Source organism: Loxodonta africana, chromosome 22, assembly GCF_030014295.1.
Source record: "Loxodonta africana isolate mLoxAfr1 chromosome 22, mLoxAfr1.hap2, whole genome shotgun sequence".
Taxonomy (NCBI): Eukaryota; Metazoa; Chordata; class Mammalia; order Proboscidea; family Elephantidae; genus Loxodonta; species Loxodonta africana.
The window spans coordinates 9,514,913-9,529,209 of NC_087363.1; the positions used below are offsets into that span (position 1 = coordinate 9,514,913).

General features: G+C 46.0%; 1 protein-coding gene across 7 annotated transcripts in view; it reads left to right on the top strand.

Annotated features, from left to right (window-relative positions):
- CADPS (calcium dependent secretion activator) overlaps positions 1-14,297 on the top strand; it is a 580,697-nt gene that overhangs the window by 260,100 nt on the left and 306,300 nt on the right. For all 7 annotated transcript variants that reach the window (XM_064274284.1, XM_064274283.1, XM_064274286.1 and 4 more), the window contains one exon: positions 11,741-11,821. In XM_064274284.1, the coding sequence (XP_064130354.1) occupies positions 11,741-11,821 (81 nt within the window). The remainder of the gene's footprint in view (positions 1-11,740; positions 11,822-14,297) is intronic.

Here is a 14,297-nt window from a genome sequence, read left to right on the forward strand (position 1 = left end):
GAGATACAATCATCTCCTTCTCAGATTCAATGCTGCAAGTCTTTCTCACTCGCCAGCCTTGTGTCAGTCACTGGGGATTTTATAGTGAGCAAGACAAGGTCTCTGCCCTCGAGCACTTTACAGCCTTGCTGGGACAGGGACATGGAGCAGGGAATGTGGGTGTGAAGGGGATCATAAAAGGTGAGGTTCGGAATGCTAGGGGAGCCTAAAGAAGTTGATCTTGGCCGGGACCAAGAAGGCTCCTAAGAACCTCAGAACAACATCGAGGCTAGAGCTTGGATTAACAAGTATTAGCCAGACAACGACTAGGGAGAGCAGGCGTATCAGCCCAGGCCAGGTGGGAATATGTCATGTTTGAGAACCTAGAAGAACAAGAAGACTCGAGCCTAGAGAACGAGGCGGAGTAGGGGATGAGGCTGGAAAACTGTGCAGGAGCCAGATGGCGGACATTTCCCTAAGTTTTGATAAGCGTCTGGGACTCCCAGCGCCAAGGAAACTGGAGAGCTGTTGAGGGCTGGAAGCAGGAGAGTGGCATGACAAACGCACACTGCAGAAAGATGACCAGGCTGCAGTGCTGAGCAGGGATTAGATCCTTGTTCCTCAAAGTGTGGTCCTCAGCATCAGCTTCGCCCCAGAGTTTGCGAGACGGGCAGATTCTCAAGCTTCGCCCCAGACCAACTGAACCAAAAATCTCCAGAGAAGAGTCCCAGGAGTCTGTGTTTTAGCAAGCTTTCTGGGTGATCCTTAACGTGCACCAAACTTGAGGATCTGCTGGGTTTTGGCAGAAGTTTTCAATCTTGCTGCACATTAGTGGCACCTGGAGAGTGAAAAATAATAATAATAATACTGCTGCCTGGGACTTGACTCAAAACATCTGATTAATTGGTCTGGGGTGCAGCCGGGACATCAGGATTTTCTTTCATCTCCCCTAGGTACAGCCAGGAATGAGAACTGTTATATTAGAGGAAGCAAGCGAGAAGGCAGATGAACAGGTCGGTGGTCAGGATGGAGACAGTGGTAGCTGGCCTAGGCATGTGGATAAACAGAATGGATGGATTCAAGAGATATTTAGGAGGTAGAACAGGGTGACTGATCAGATATAGAAACTGTATCCTGAAAGGTTATATAACTTGACCAAGGTCACACAGCTGGAAAGGGACACAACAGGCTGGTCCCCTGAATCTTCTCTTCACAAAGTCTGCTTCTTCTACACTCTGGGCTTTGGCTGCTGCACTCACACCCACACGGGGGACAATGCCCACCTCCTTCCTTGAGTGGCTTTGGTCCCCTGTGTCCTGATGATCGTGCAGGTGAACTGGACTCTCTTCTAGCCCCAGCTGTGAGTATCATTAAGACGATCCATAATGTGTGCGCCAGGCTGGGTAAACTGTGGTCTCTGGCCTCAATAGCACTAAATTATAGCCTTGACTTTGTGAACCTCATCATATTTGAGGCAGCACGCTGAGTGCTTTATGAGTAACAACTTCTCTCGTTCTCGTAACGAGCCTCTGCATTGGCATTGTTACCATCAGCCCTGCCCACTTTGCAGATGAGGCAGCAGAGAGAGATGAGTTTGTTGTCCAGGGTCATGAAGACACTAAGTGGCAAAGCAAAGACTTGAGCAAAGATCTGACCGTGTCCAGCTCCTGGGTCCCTGACCAATGTGCCACACAGCTGCTCTGATTGGGAAGGGACGTGGAAGACACAGGACACGTAGAAAGCTGGACTGGCTAGCAATGCCTGTAAAAGTGAGCTGGGGAGTTCAGGGCTGGTGCGATTCACGGATGCTTCCTGAAGAAAGTGGGTCTGAAGCCAGACCCCGAATGATACATCAGACTGAGAATGGCGGGAAGGAGAGGGAGGGGAGGTCATTCCAGGACTGGGGTGGGAATGGGGAAAAACTGGCTGAGAACTTCAGGCTTATAAAAGATTAGATTGGCTTTCTGTTGGTGTATTTTTATGTATTTACTTGCTGCTTGCTCAGAGAATTACTGCATTTAGAGCTCTTGTGTTATGTTTACTGTGTTGCCAGAAACCAGCAAAGACATAAAAGTGGTGACTCCAATGCAGACGGTGTTCTCATTGGCTGGCAGGCCCTGGGAGTTAAGTCCTGCATTCTCCAGTCAGGAGAAATGTGTCCTTCAGGATGGAAACTCTGACCTGCTCCAGGTCTTCTCTTGGAGGGGAAGTAAGACATGGTGAAGAAAGGCACTCACTGTCTTATTTTAACTCCTCCACAAATGAAGTAGCATCTACTGGGGTGGTTTTTATAAAAACAGAACGTAACAGAGTGTGCTTGGGACACCAGGCTCCGTGTTTTCTCCACAGGCAATCCTGGAACAGAGCCCCAGTCAAGATGAGCAGTGATGGGGGCCGGGGCTGCAGGTTTCATCAGCGATTCACCCCAATAACAACAATAGAAGTAATAATAAGTTAACCTATAATGTACCAAATGCCTACTGTGTAAGAAAATAGCATTACTCATTTATTATAGTCATTACAATATTATTATATTCATAATTATTATAATCATTGTGATTATAATTATAATAATCATTACGATATTAATGATTATTGTAATTATTGTTATATCATTACAGCAGTCCTCTGAGTCTCTTACTTTGGAGATACAGACACAGACCCTCTGAGAGCCTGCCTGCCCTGGCCCTGGTCACACAGAGCGAGTAGGTGAGAGAGTCAGGGTTAGATCTCAACCTCTTCTGATACTAAAAGCTCTGCCCTTTCTCCTGAGTGCTGCGGCCTCTGTGCAGGACCACGTACCTCCAGAACCCCTAGCAAGCTACTTAGCCTTTGGAAGTTTGGTCTCTTACCTGAAAGAGGTGCGGGGGGGATCTGTCGTGCCTACTTCAAATGTTGTTAGAACCAGCGTTAGTGTAATGGTGAACATGTTCAGGCTGTGGAATACCAAGTATTATTGGCTGCAAAGATTCACTGAAAGTGGCTGGTGCCAGGCGCTCTGCTGAGTGTACCCAGATCATCTCATTTAATCTCCCACCACCCCTGTGAGGTGGGTATTATCATTATTATTCCCATTTAGAGTGAAGAGAGTTGGAAAAAAAAAATTTTAAGTTAAGGCTCAGAGAGGCCAAATAACTTGCCCAAGGTCGCTCAGCTTTAAAGTGGAAAAGCAAAGATTTAAACCTGGACAACGGGGTGTGCGTATGTGTGTGTGTGCGAGAGAGAGAGATGGACAGAGGGAAGCAGGGCTGTAAGAGAAGGCAGGGAAGGAATTTGGAGGCAGAGCCAAGAACTGAATGCAGCGTATCCACAGGCCAAACCTCAGTGCACCCTGGAAACAGGAGCCTGGCATCCACATTCCCCGGCTGTACGTTTCCTGACGGCAGTGCCCCGGGAAGGCAGGCATTCATTCGCTGGAGTGATTGGTCTCCAAAGGAGATAAAAACCGTGGGGCTGTGGAAAAAAGGGGGGCCATGCCAGCTGTTAGGAGTGCCTTGTGGGGAGACACCTCCTCTCCCTCTTCCCCAGCCTCCTCTGCAGTGGCTCTTGGCAGCTTCCATCTCAGACACAGGTCCTCAGCAACCGAGGGGCCAGGCTGGGAAGTAGAGAAGAAACAAGGTGAGCAGATGGAGCTAAAGCCATCAGAGGTGTGGCTTGCCCACAGGTGCTTACGGTGTCAGTCCCTGGAAGCCCAGAACTAGAAAAAGCTTTATCAGGAATGCGACCAGTACTGTGGCAACAAAGCTCAGTCTTTACCTAATTCTTCAGAGGGTGGCATTTTCTGGGACACAGCCCTAAGCAGCAAGACATAGCAGACTGGACATTAGCAGATGTGGAATTCAGCCCTGGTTCTCTCACTTTGTCCCTGTGGGCAGGTCCTTTCCTTCTCTGGGTCACAGGTAATTAACTTTGGTAAGTCAGGCAGTCAGTCTATTCCAGGGCTTCGAACCCGCTGCTTAAAAATTTGCAATTCCACCCCAGATATGCTGAATCAGAGTCTACATTTTAACAGGATCCCCAGGCGATTCTCATGTATAATAAGTTTCAAGAACGACTGCTCTATTAATGGTTCTTAGAGTTGGTCCCTAACTAGCAGCATTAGCATCACCTCACCTGGAAACTTGTTAGAAATCCAAATTTTTAGGAGGGGTTCAAACCGGAACCAACCAGTTTGAAGCATCGGTTTATTCATTCAGCAGTTACTTACTGAGAGCCCACTGTGCTAGGTGCTAGGTGCCAGAGACACCACAGTGAACAAAATCACACCCATCCCTGCCCCATGGAGCTTACAGTCTAGTCAGGGAGATAGATGAGGATAGATAATCACATGACTTCATGAAACTGTGATAAGTGCTAATAAGGAGAAGTGCATAATGCCAAGAGAGCACGTGGTCAGAGCAGCTCTCCTAGCAGGAGGTAGGAAGAGTGTGCTGCCAAACTGAAGGATGAAGGAGGAGTTACCAGTCACAGTGGAGGGGATCCAGGAGCAAGGGAACAGTGCTCCAGGTATAAGGAACAGCGTGTGCAAAGACCCAGTGGCAGGGAAAGCAAGCCATTCCAAAGGACTCAGCAAAGGGCTTGACAGTGAGGGATGATGAGGTTTGGGATGTGGCTGTAGAGCTCAGTAGGGTTACATCCCCGGCCGCACGTTTACCGGATCACCTCTAAAGCTCCTTCCAGCCACAGTTCTCAGTCATTTTCATTTTAGTCCCCAGGCTAAATCTGGTCCATTGTGCCTGAGACGGAATACCACAGATTTTTCCAGAAACCGGAGCACTTATTCAAATAGTACATAAAGTAATCTGCCTGTTTCTTTTGAAAGATCCCACAGCTAAGGACAAATTGAGGACTAGATACTGGCTGCTGACATACATCCTGGGGCTCCTTCCACCACCCCGTGCTTTTCATAAATCTCCAAGGAGAGGGAGGGAAGTCTAAAAATAGTGATAGTTCTAGAGCTGGGTACTGAGGACCTACCACGCGCCAGCTCCATGCTAGATGCTTTGCATGAGTATCATCCCATTTAATCCTCCTAACGGCATGTTAGGGAAGGTATGGGTGTTGGTTTCCTAGGCCTGCCATAGCAAAGTACCACCAAGTGGGCTGCTAACGCAACAGGAAATTTATTCCCTCACGGTTCCAGAGGTCTGAAGTTTGAAAGCAAGGCGTCGGCAGGGCCATACTCCCTCCAAAACCTCTAGGGGAGAATCCTTTCTCGTCTTTTCTAGCTTCTGGTGGTCCCAGGCACTCCGTGGCTCCTGGCAGCATCGCTCCAATCTCTGCTCTGTCTTCACATGGCGTCTCCCCTCTGCGTCCGAGTCTTGGCGTAGCATCTCCCGTCTGTGTGCCTGTCTTCAGGTGGCGTCTCCCCTGTGTCTGCGTACACGTGGCATCTCCCCTCTGTGCCCTCTCCTTCTCTTGTAAAGACACCAGTCACATTGCATTAAGGGTCCACCCTATTCCAGTACTACCTCTTCTTAACTAAGTACACCTGCAGGGACCCTCCTTCACATTCTGAGATCCCTTGAATGACATGAGTTTTGGAGGAACACCATCCAACCCAGCACTGTGCCGAGCACTTATTTACAGAGAAGGAAACTGAGGCTTGGAAAGGTCCAGTAATTTGCTCAATCCATTTTAGGGAGGAAACTGCAGAGCCAAGATTTGGGCCAGTCAGCCTGTCCTCCCTTGCCCACCACCACAAGCTGTCTCATTTAGTCCTGATGGCAGCCATGCAAGATAAAAAAGATTTCCATTTTGCAGTCAGGAAACTGAGGCTCCAAGAGGTAAAGAAACTTCTCAAGGTCACCTGGCTGGGAAGTGAGTCTCAGGCTTGTGCCCTCCCCCACCACATTCCCAGCTGTGACCCTGTCTAAGCCTCTGTCTGCATTGGCTGAAGAGGCTCAGCCCCAGGGTTGGAGACAGTCTCAAGCTGTGGGACGGGATTGAACTGATGGTTTAGACTATGTACGTAGTCCTGCACTTGGGCGATGCTGAGCTCAGTTTTCTGCTTCCATCACTTTAAAAGTCCGAGGAAATGTTTCCATTCGTTTGGCCGCAGAGTCAGAACAGCCACACCACCTCTGCTTGACCCCTGCTCCCAGGAGGATGGTCTGTCTAATTAGGTAAAAAGCCTCTGTGCACACATACATTTTTTAACCCCAATGAGCTGTCACAGGGAAGGTTTGCCCTGGGATTGGCTCTTCCCTGAGTGGAGAAGACCAGCATGGCAAACAAAGCCTTGTTTCCATGGAAGCTCACTATCTGGCTTTTCCTTTCCAGCACTTGAAAAGGTAATTACTCCTTTTCAGTTTGTATTTTTGGATTTTGTACCACCGGACTGTCAGGCTCCTCAGCCAAAGATGGGCCTCTCTCATGCCAGGCTATTTAAGGGAACTGGGGCTGCCTTTCATTGTTCATCCTCCCTTCACACCATTCACTGTCAGGGGCAGTATCCACCCTCGGGTCACTCCTGCTAATTAAAGCCTAACAGAGAGCAAAGGCACTCAACTTCAGAGAAGATGGGAGACACAGAGAAGCCAGGGAGCTCTGCCAAGAGGTGGGAGCCCCTGAGCCTACCCCCTCACTGCACAGACTGTCACACCAAAACCCCACATTCACGCCAGGAAGGGACACTGTCCCACCTGGTACTTCTTATCTGAGCCTTCAACGCCCCATTGTGGCCCTGGTCAGAAGTGCAGCCAGCACCAATGACAGCAGTCACCGTTTCCTGAGGGCTGACCAACAGGTTGGCAGTTTGAATCCACCCAGTGGTGCAACAGAAGAAGGGCATGGCAATCTACTTCCATAGGATTAAAAAAAAAAAAAAAAAACCCATTGACGCCGAGTTGATTCCAATTCATAGTGACCCTGTAGGACAGAGTGGAACTGCCCCATAGGGTTTCCGTAGGGTTCCAGCCATTGAAAACCCTCTGAGGGCAGTTCTACTCTGAGACACGCGAAGCCGTTGTGAGTGATAATCTACTCAGTGATTGGTTTTTTTTTTTTTTTTTTTTGCTGTGTCCCAGGCACCATGCTGAGCACTTCATATCTCGGTTAACGCTCATGACGACCGTAGACAGAATTATTATCCTGATTTGTACGTGAACAGACCTGAAGCACAGGGAGGCTAGGTAACTTGCCCAAGGTCACACAGCGCTAAGTGGCAGAGCCAGGATAAAGATACGCCTACTGTTGTCATTTCTTAAGGAGGGAGCTGGCACTGCTCTAGCTGCCCCAGAAACAATCTGTCATTCGTGCCAGGTGACGGATGGTCTGCATTTCTCTGCCTCCTGATGGTAGCCCTATGCATCAAATGGACTCACGTCTATAAGTAACAAAAGCGAAGATGCTGAGTTAGCTAATTGTCAGGACCAATTAGATAGCAAAAAAAGAAGGCACGTAGGGAAGCTAGCATAATGCAAGGCAAACGAGCTCTGGTTTGAGGCAGTGAGACTCAATTTCAAATGGCTCTTTACCAGCAGTGTGAACCGGGGCATGTTTTCAGTCTTCCTGGGACTCAGTTTCCTCATCTGTAAAATGGGGATAATAGTGGTACCTAAAGCCATTGAACATGTGGAATTTCCCTAACTGCTCGGTGGAAGGTTTGCTTTCGGTGGAATATCTCAGTAAAAGACAAAGTCAGATGCAGTTAATTAGGCTTACTTACTCTAGAACTTCTTGAACTCTTGATTATGCTAATGCTGTTATTACTCAGTGCTGAAAAGTTGGTTCCTACTCACAGCAACCCTGTGTACAGCAGAATGAAACACTGCCCGGTCCTGTGCCATCCTCACAGTCATTGCTATGTTTGAGCCCGTTGTTGCAGCCACTGTGTCAATCTATCTCGTTGAAGATCTTCCTCTTTTTCCCTGACCCACCGCTTTACCAAGCATGATGTCCTTCTCCAGGGACTGATCCCTCCTGATAACATGTACAAAGTATGTGAGATGAAGTCTCACCTTCCTCCCTTCTAAGGAGCGTCCTGGCTGTACTTCTTCCAAGACAGATTTATTCGTTCTTCTGGCAGACCATGGTATATTCAATATTCTTCACCAACGTCATAATTAAAATGCATCAGTTCTTCTTTGGTCTTCCTTATTCGTTGTCCAGCTTTCACATGCATATGAGGCGATTGAAAATACCATGGCTTGGATCAGGCGCACCTTAGTTCTCAAGGTGGTATCTTTGCTTTCTAATATTTCAGTGAGGTCCTTTGCAGCAGATCCGCCCAATGCAATATGCCATTTGATTTCTTGACTGCTGCTTCCATGGGCTTTGATTATGCTGATACATATTACAGATTTTCTAGAAGGAAAGCACCTCCTGACCCCAGAACTCTTTTTCCTGGGAAAAGCGCGTTAGCATCTGTTTTGGGGGCCATGTTTTCCACGTGGGCCCATCAGCAAGCAGCGAGCCATCGGGGTGCACTGCTGGTCAGCAGGCAGTGTGATTGCTTTTGGATGGTTCTCTTTACACTTATTTAGAGTAGGGTTTTCCAACTGCCATCCTAAGGGCATTATGCAGAAACTGAAAATCTAAGTTTAGAGAAGAATTAAGTTGGACAAAATCTGACAAATTTCCTTACTTCATAGCTTCTCAGGCTTCATATTTCGACACAGCATTTCCCAAATTTATCTGAGCATGGAACCCTTTCTTCTGGAGCATCTAATAAGATTGTTCAGCATAACACCCTTTAGGAAATATTACTTGAGAATATATGGTCAAATGTTGCAATCCAGTCTTTGTAATCTAGGATATAATTCTGTTCCCCAAAACTGCTGGGGAACCACTTCACACCCACTAGGATGGCTATTGTAAAACAAACAAACAAACAAACCTAAATACAGAAAATAACAAGTGTTGGGGAGGCTGTAGAAAAACTGGAACCTTCATCTAGTGCTGGGGGCCGAGGTGGAACTAAGGCACGGCAGGTAGGGCAGGTAGTGCACCTGCCCTGGGCACACGGTGCCACTGAGCAGTTTCTATTAACCCAGTAGGGCCAGCGGTGTATCTACAGAAAGTGGCGCCTGTGGCAAGCACTGAAATTGTTCCCCTGTCCAAACACCTGACACCCCTCTTTTATATTACTTTACCATAATATTGTCTCAAAAATACAGGTCAAGCTCGTTAATCTTTTAATTAACACATTACCATACTTGAAGAAGGCTGTTGGGCTGTACCAGGTTAATAGAAACTGCTCAGTGGAGCCATGTGCCCAGGGCCAGTGCAACATCCTAGATACACCACTGGCTGGGGGTGGTGTGAAATGGTGCAGCTGCCATGGAAAACAGTTTGGCAGTTCCTCAAAAAGTTAAACATAGAATTAGCACACAAGCCAGTGATTTCCACACCTGGGTATATAAGCAAAAGGATTGAAAGCAGGAACTCAAACAGATATACGTACACTGATGTTTATCGCAGCATTATTCACAATAGCCGAAATGTCGAAAACCACCCAAGTGTCCATCAGCAGATGAATGGATAGACAAAATGTGGTAATACCCATACAACGGGATATTATTCAGCCATAAAGAGAAATGAAGTCCTGATACATGACATAGATGAACTGTGAAAACATGAAGTCCTACAAAAAAGGACAAATATTGTATGATCACTCTTACATGAAACATCTAGAACGGGCAAATGTACAGAGACAGGAAGTAGGTGGGTGGTTACCAGGGGCTGGGGGCCGCGGAGATCAGGGAGTCAGTGCTCACTGGGCACAGGGTTTCTGTTGGGGTGAGGAAAAAGCTGTGGGAACAAGTAGTATGGGGTGGTTACACAACCCTGTGAATGTAATTAACACCACTGAAATGTATACGTAACATGGTTAAAATGGCAACTTTTATGTTACATATATTTTACCACAGTTAAAATTAAAAAATAAACTGTCAACAGGAGGAGAGAAAGCAACGCTGACTCCAGAGCTGAATACTGTGGCCAAAGGGCACGGCACACAGAAAACAGGGATGTTTCTGTGCTTTAGAAAACGTAAACCAAAGGAGACTAATCGCGACACTTCCAAAGCGTGACCATAAGTTTTCTAGTTGTTATTGTTTATATCGTACTAGAAAGAATTTATTTTCTATACCTTTTCATAGTACAGCTAAGATCCTTTTTTTTTTTTTTTTTTTTTTTGAAGCAGAGAGCTGGTTTGTGTATCATTTGCACATTTTTGAATAAAAATATCTTTTAGGAGAAAGGGACTTAGAAAACCCACGTATTTATGAAGCTACTTTTTTATTGTGAGGTAACATGTGTTAAAAAGAGGAATTAAGCCCAACCTATTTGAGTGCCACAATTCCCTACTTATTAAATATTTCTGTGAACAAAATAAATGGTAAATTACTGAAAGATAGCAGACTCAATTACAGTTTAAAGGCTAATGCTAAGCTTGCTTGGAAATGAGAGAATCTTCACTCCCAGAGCAGGGCTCCTCAAACTACAGCCCACCACCTGTTTTTGCAAATAAAGTTTTATTGGAACACAGCCATGCTCACTCATTTATAATTGTCTATGGCTGATTTCACACTACAGTGAACGAGCTGAGTCATTGCAACAGAGACTTTATGGCCCACAAAGCCTAAAATATTTATTGTCTGATTCTTTATAGAAGCAGTCATCAATCCCCGTCACAGGTTCATAAAAAGTTAGAGTAGAAAGGGAAGAAGGTTACATAACCAACTCCATCATTCCGCAGATGGGAAAACTGAAACCAAAGAAGTTAGCGTATTGTCCAAGCTATTGACCCTCATATCCTAATAGCTCTAACCATAAAGGAAGACAGGGATAGATTTCAACGTAGGTATCAACACCAAGTACGCAGTAGTGGCTCTCTGGGGTGCTGGTTGAGAAAGTCTCTAAGTTCAATGAGAAGGAATGAAATGATTAAGTGATCTTCCATGAGCTAGGGGTGAGAGAGGAGCAGAATATGTGCCATGTGTGTGCCATGGAAGGAGCCCTGGTGCCACAATGGCTAAAGCACTCAGCTGCTAACCAAAAGGCCGGTGGTTCGAACTCACCAGCCACTCTGTGGGAGAATGATGTGGCAGTCTGCTTCCGTAAAGATTATAGCTTTGGAAACCCTATGGGGCTATTCTACTCAATCCTATAGGGTTGCCGAGTTGGAATTGACTCAATGGCAGTGGCGTATATGTGCCATGGAGTCCCTGGGTGGTATAAACGGTTAGAACACTTATCCACTAGCTGAAATGTTGGAGGTTCGAGTCCGTCCAGGGGCACCTAGGAAGAAAGCCCTGATGATCTACTGAAAAATCAGCCACTGAAAACCCTGTGGAGCACACTTCTGCTCTGACACACAAGGGGCCACCCTGAGTCGGAGTTGGCTTGACAGGGACTGGCTTTTTATGTGCTGTGACTGTGTGCTACGTCTGCTCCACACATTTCTGATAGTTGTATTGCCGTCTCCTTCCTTGTATGCCTGGTCTGTAAGCACTTTTTCCATTGGACCAAAACAGAAGCACCGCTGCCTAGCAGTTCAGAAATGAGTGATGATTGTTGTATAAGGTCATTTAAGTGTCTCTCCTAGCAACTGCCCACCACATCATGCTAGCCTAAGAGAATTTTACTTGTATTTCACACAAATTGGCTTTGTTTGTTACAACCATCATAACTTTTAGAGAAGGTAAAATATGTCTAAGGCAGCACATGTCTGAATGTGAGCTGAAAATGGAAGGTCATGAGTTTATTGCCTGTTTTGACCCAAACTGAAAGTTCCCATGTTTGTGTTTTCATGCAGCTGGATAATCCAGATGAGCAAGCAGCGCAGATCAGACGGGAGTTGGATGGACGTCTCCAAATGGCAGACCAAATAGCCAGGGTAAGGAAACTCCGGGGCACTTGCTGAGGGACCAGGCAGAAGTCCTCCACAGGAAGCACACTGGTTATTAAGGGCCTTCTGAAGATAAAATTTTAAGTGCTTGGCTACTAACTGAAAGGCTGGCAGCTCAAATCCACCTGGAGGTGACTCAGAAGAAAGATCTGCTTCCGGAAGATCACAGCCATTGACAATCCTATGGAGCACTGTTCCACTCTGGCACGCATTCTGGTCACCATGAGTCAGGGCTGTATCGACAGTAATTGGTTTGGTGTTTTAGTCGGACAATAAAATTAAGAAGCACAGAGGAGGGCAGATGAGGACAAGCTCCCTGATGGGGCTCTCAGCCCTCTTCCCTCCCTTCAAGCTCTCCCAGAGATAACTGGTCATTTCCTGTGCTCCAGACAACACCCAAACTCTCACCTCCACCTCTCTTCTCGTCTCCAGGCTCCTGTTTACAACTGCCTATTGAACATCTCCACTTAGATGTTCCCCTGGCTTTTCAAATTGAATGTGTTCAAAGTCTGTCTCCTTACCCTCCCCTCCCACCACACACACATACCTACATTTACTCTTCTCCTCGTATTCTCTATCCAATTACTACAGAGCACTCTCAGTTTCTCCTTCCTTCCCACAACAGTCCACACTCAACCAGCCTCCCAGTGTCCTGATGCTGCCTCCATCTCATTCCTGTTCTCAGGCACCACAGCTTTAAATGAGATCCTCTTGTTCTAAGCCTGGATCTTGCAATAGCCTCATAATGGGATTCCTGGCCCTGATCTCTCCTGCTCCTGTCCATCCCTAACATTACTGCCATTCTAAAACCCATATATGAACATTTCAAAATCCAGGCTCAAAAACCTGCAGTAGATCCCCCCCATTATCCCCAGAGGGAAAAAAAATCTAACGTCTTTAGAATGGTATTCAAAGCTCTGAATCAAGGAACCACATCCTTCCTTATCGACCTCACCCCTGCCCCACAACTTTCCCACCAGAACTCCCCAGTCCAGCTACCTAGACCTCTCCTCTGAGTATACCAGTCCTTTGCAACCTCTGTGTCTTTGTACCCACTGGTCTCTCAACCCAGTGAAATGGACTTTCTTTTCTCCTTCACTTGGCAAACTCTTCAACTCAGCCTTTAATACCTGACTTACAACACCTTCTCTAAGTGGTTAGCTCATCTTGCCTCACACAGACCTTTATTATTGATTGCACTTAATTGAATGGTGATTGCTTCTGTATCTGAGTCTCGCAGTAGATATGGCTTCTCTAGGGATGGAATTATGTCGTACTTTTTTTTTTTTTATTGTGTACTATAGCTGTGTTATCTATTATTACTGTCGCTGCTGTTTGTGTTATTGTTATTACTAGTAACAATGCTGGCAGTATTTACTGAGTGCTGACTCTGCCAAGCATGCTAAATGTTTCACATGCACCGTCTCACTCAATCCTCAGAACAGCGCAATAAGGAAATTTTAGTTACTACTCTTGCTTTGAGTCGGAATCAACTCAACGACAGTGTTTTTTTTTTTTTTTTTTACTCTTGCTTTTGAGACAGGGAAATCCAGACTGAGCATGATAGCTGCTAGTTAAGAGGATTACTGGACCCTCAACTCAGGTCTCTCTAAATAGCAGTCTGGAACTAGGGTGAGGCACTCACCTTGGGTGAAAAATTTAAGGAAGTGCCAAAAAACTTAGTAATTAAGATAAATTATACCTTATTGCAATATTTTTTTTAAATCATAATTAACGCAAAAAAAGTCCATGATGATCAAAATTTTAAATGAAGACAAGATCCTACTGGTTCAAATTGTAGTCACAGGTCATGTAAGAATTTGAGGGGAGGGGGCTGGAGGGTGGCAGGGAGGATGGGCAAGGAGGATAGCTTAGCACTCAGCCTTCTCTTTCTGGAGAGAAGAGTCTCAGGACTTGGACACACGGAAAGGAATCCTACAGGAAGTGAAACCAAAGAGAGATTCAGAGAAACATGAAAATTCCTCTGTTTGTGCTCAAGCAGTTTTATTGAAATGTTGTGTTTCTTGTTTTTGGATACCTTCAAAGATTTTGGTCAAGTCTGCCTGGTGGCTAAAAATAGTATGCATTTGGGGATTTGTCTGAAGGTACTGTGAAAGGCTCTTATGTTCTCAAATACTGCTAAATGTGGGAGCAAACATCAATAAGGCTTTGGAATTTGCTTTGCCTGTAAACTCACTTTGTCCTCTGAGAAGATAATCCAGAACGGAGGTCATTTGGTCCATTGCCCTGTCTTTAGGCAGCCTGTACATCCCCAACTAGTAAGTATTCGTCCCCATTTAAATGAAACCACACTTGTGCCCTTCAAAAGCAAGCTCATGACACCTTCATTTTAGTTGTTCAGTTCATTTGACGCTTAGCGTGATAATTTAAGAAACTAGCATTAGAAGAGAGAGATAAGCATTAGGCTAACTTTAATTTTTAGAAAGACCATAGATGAACAACT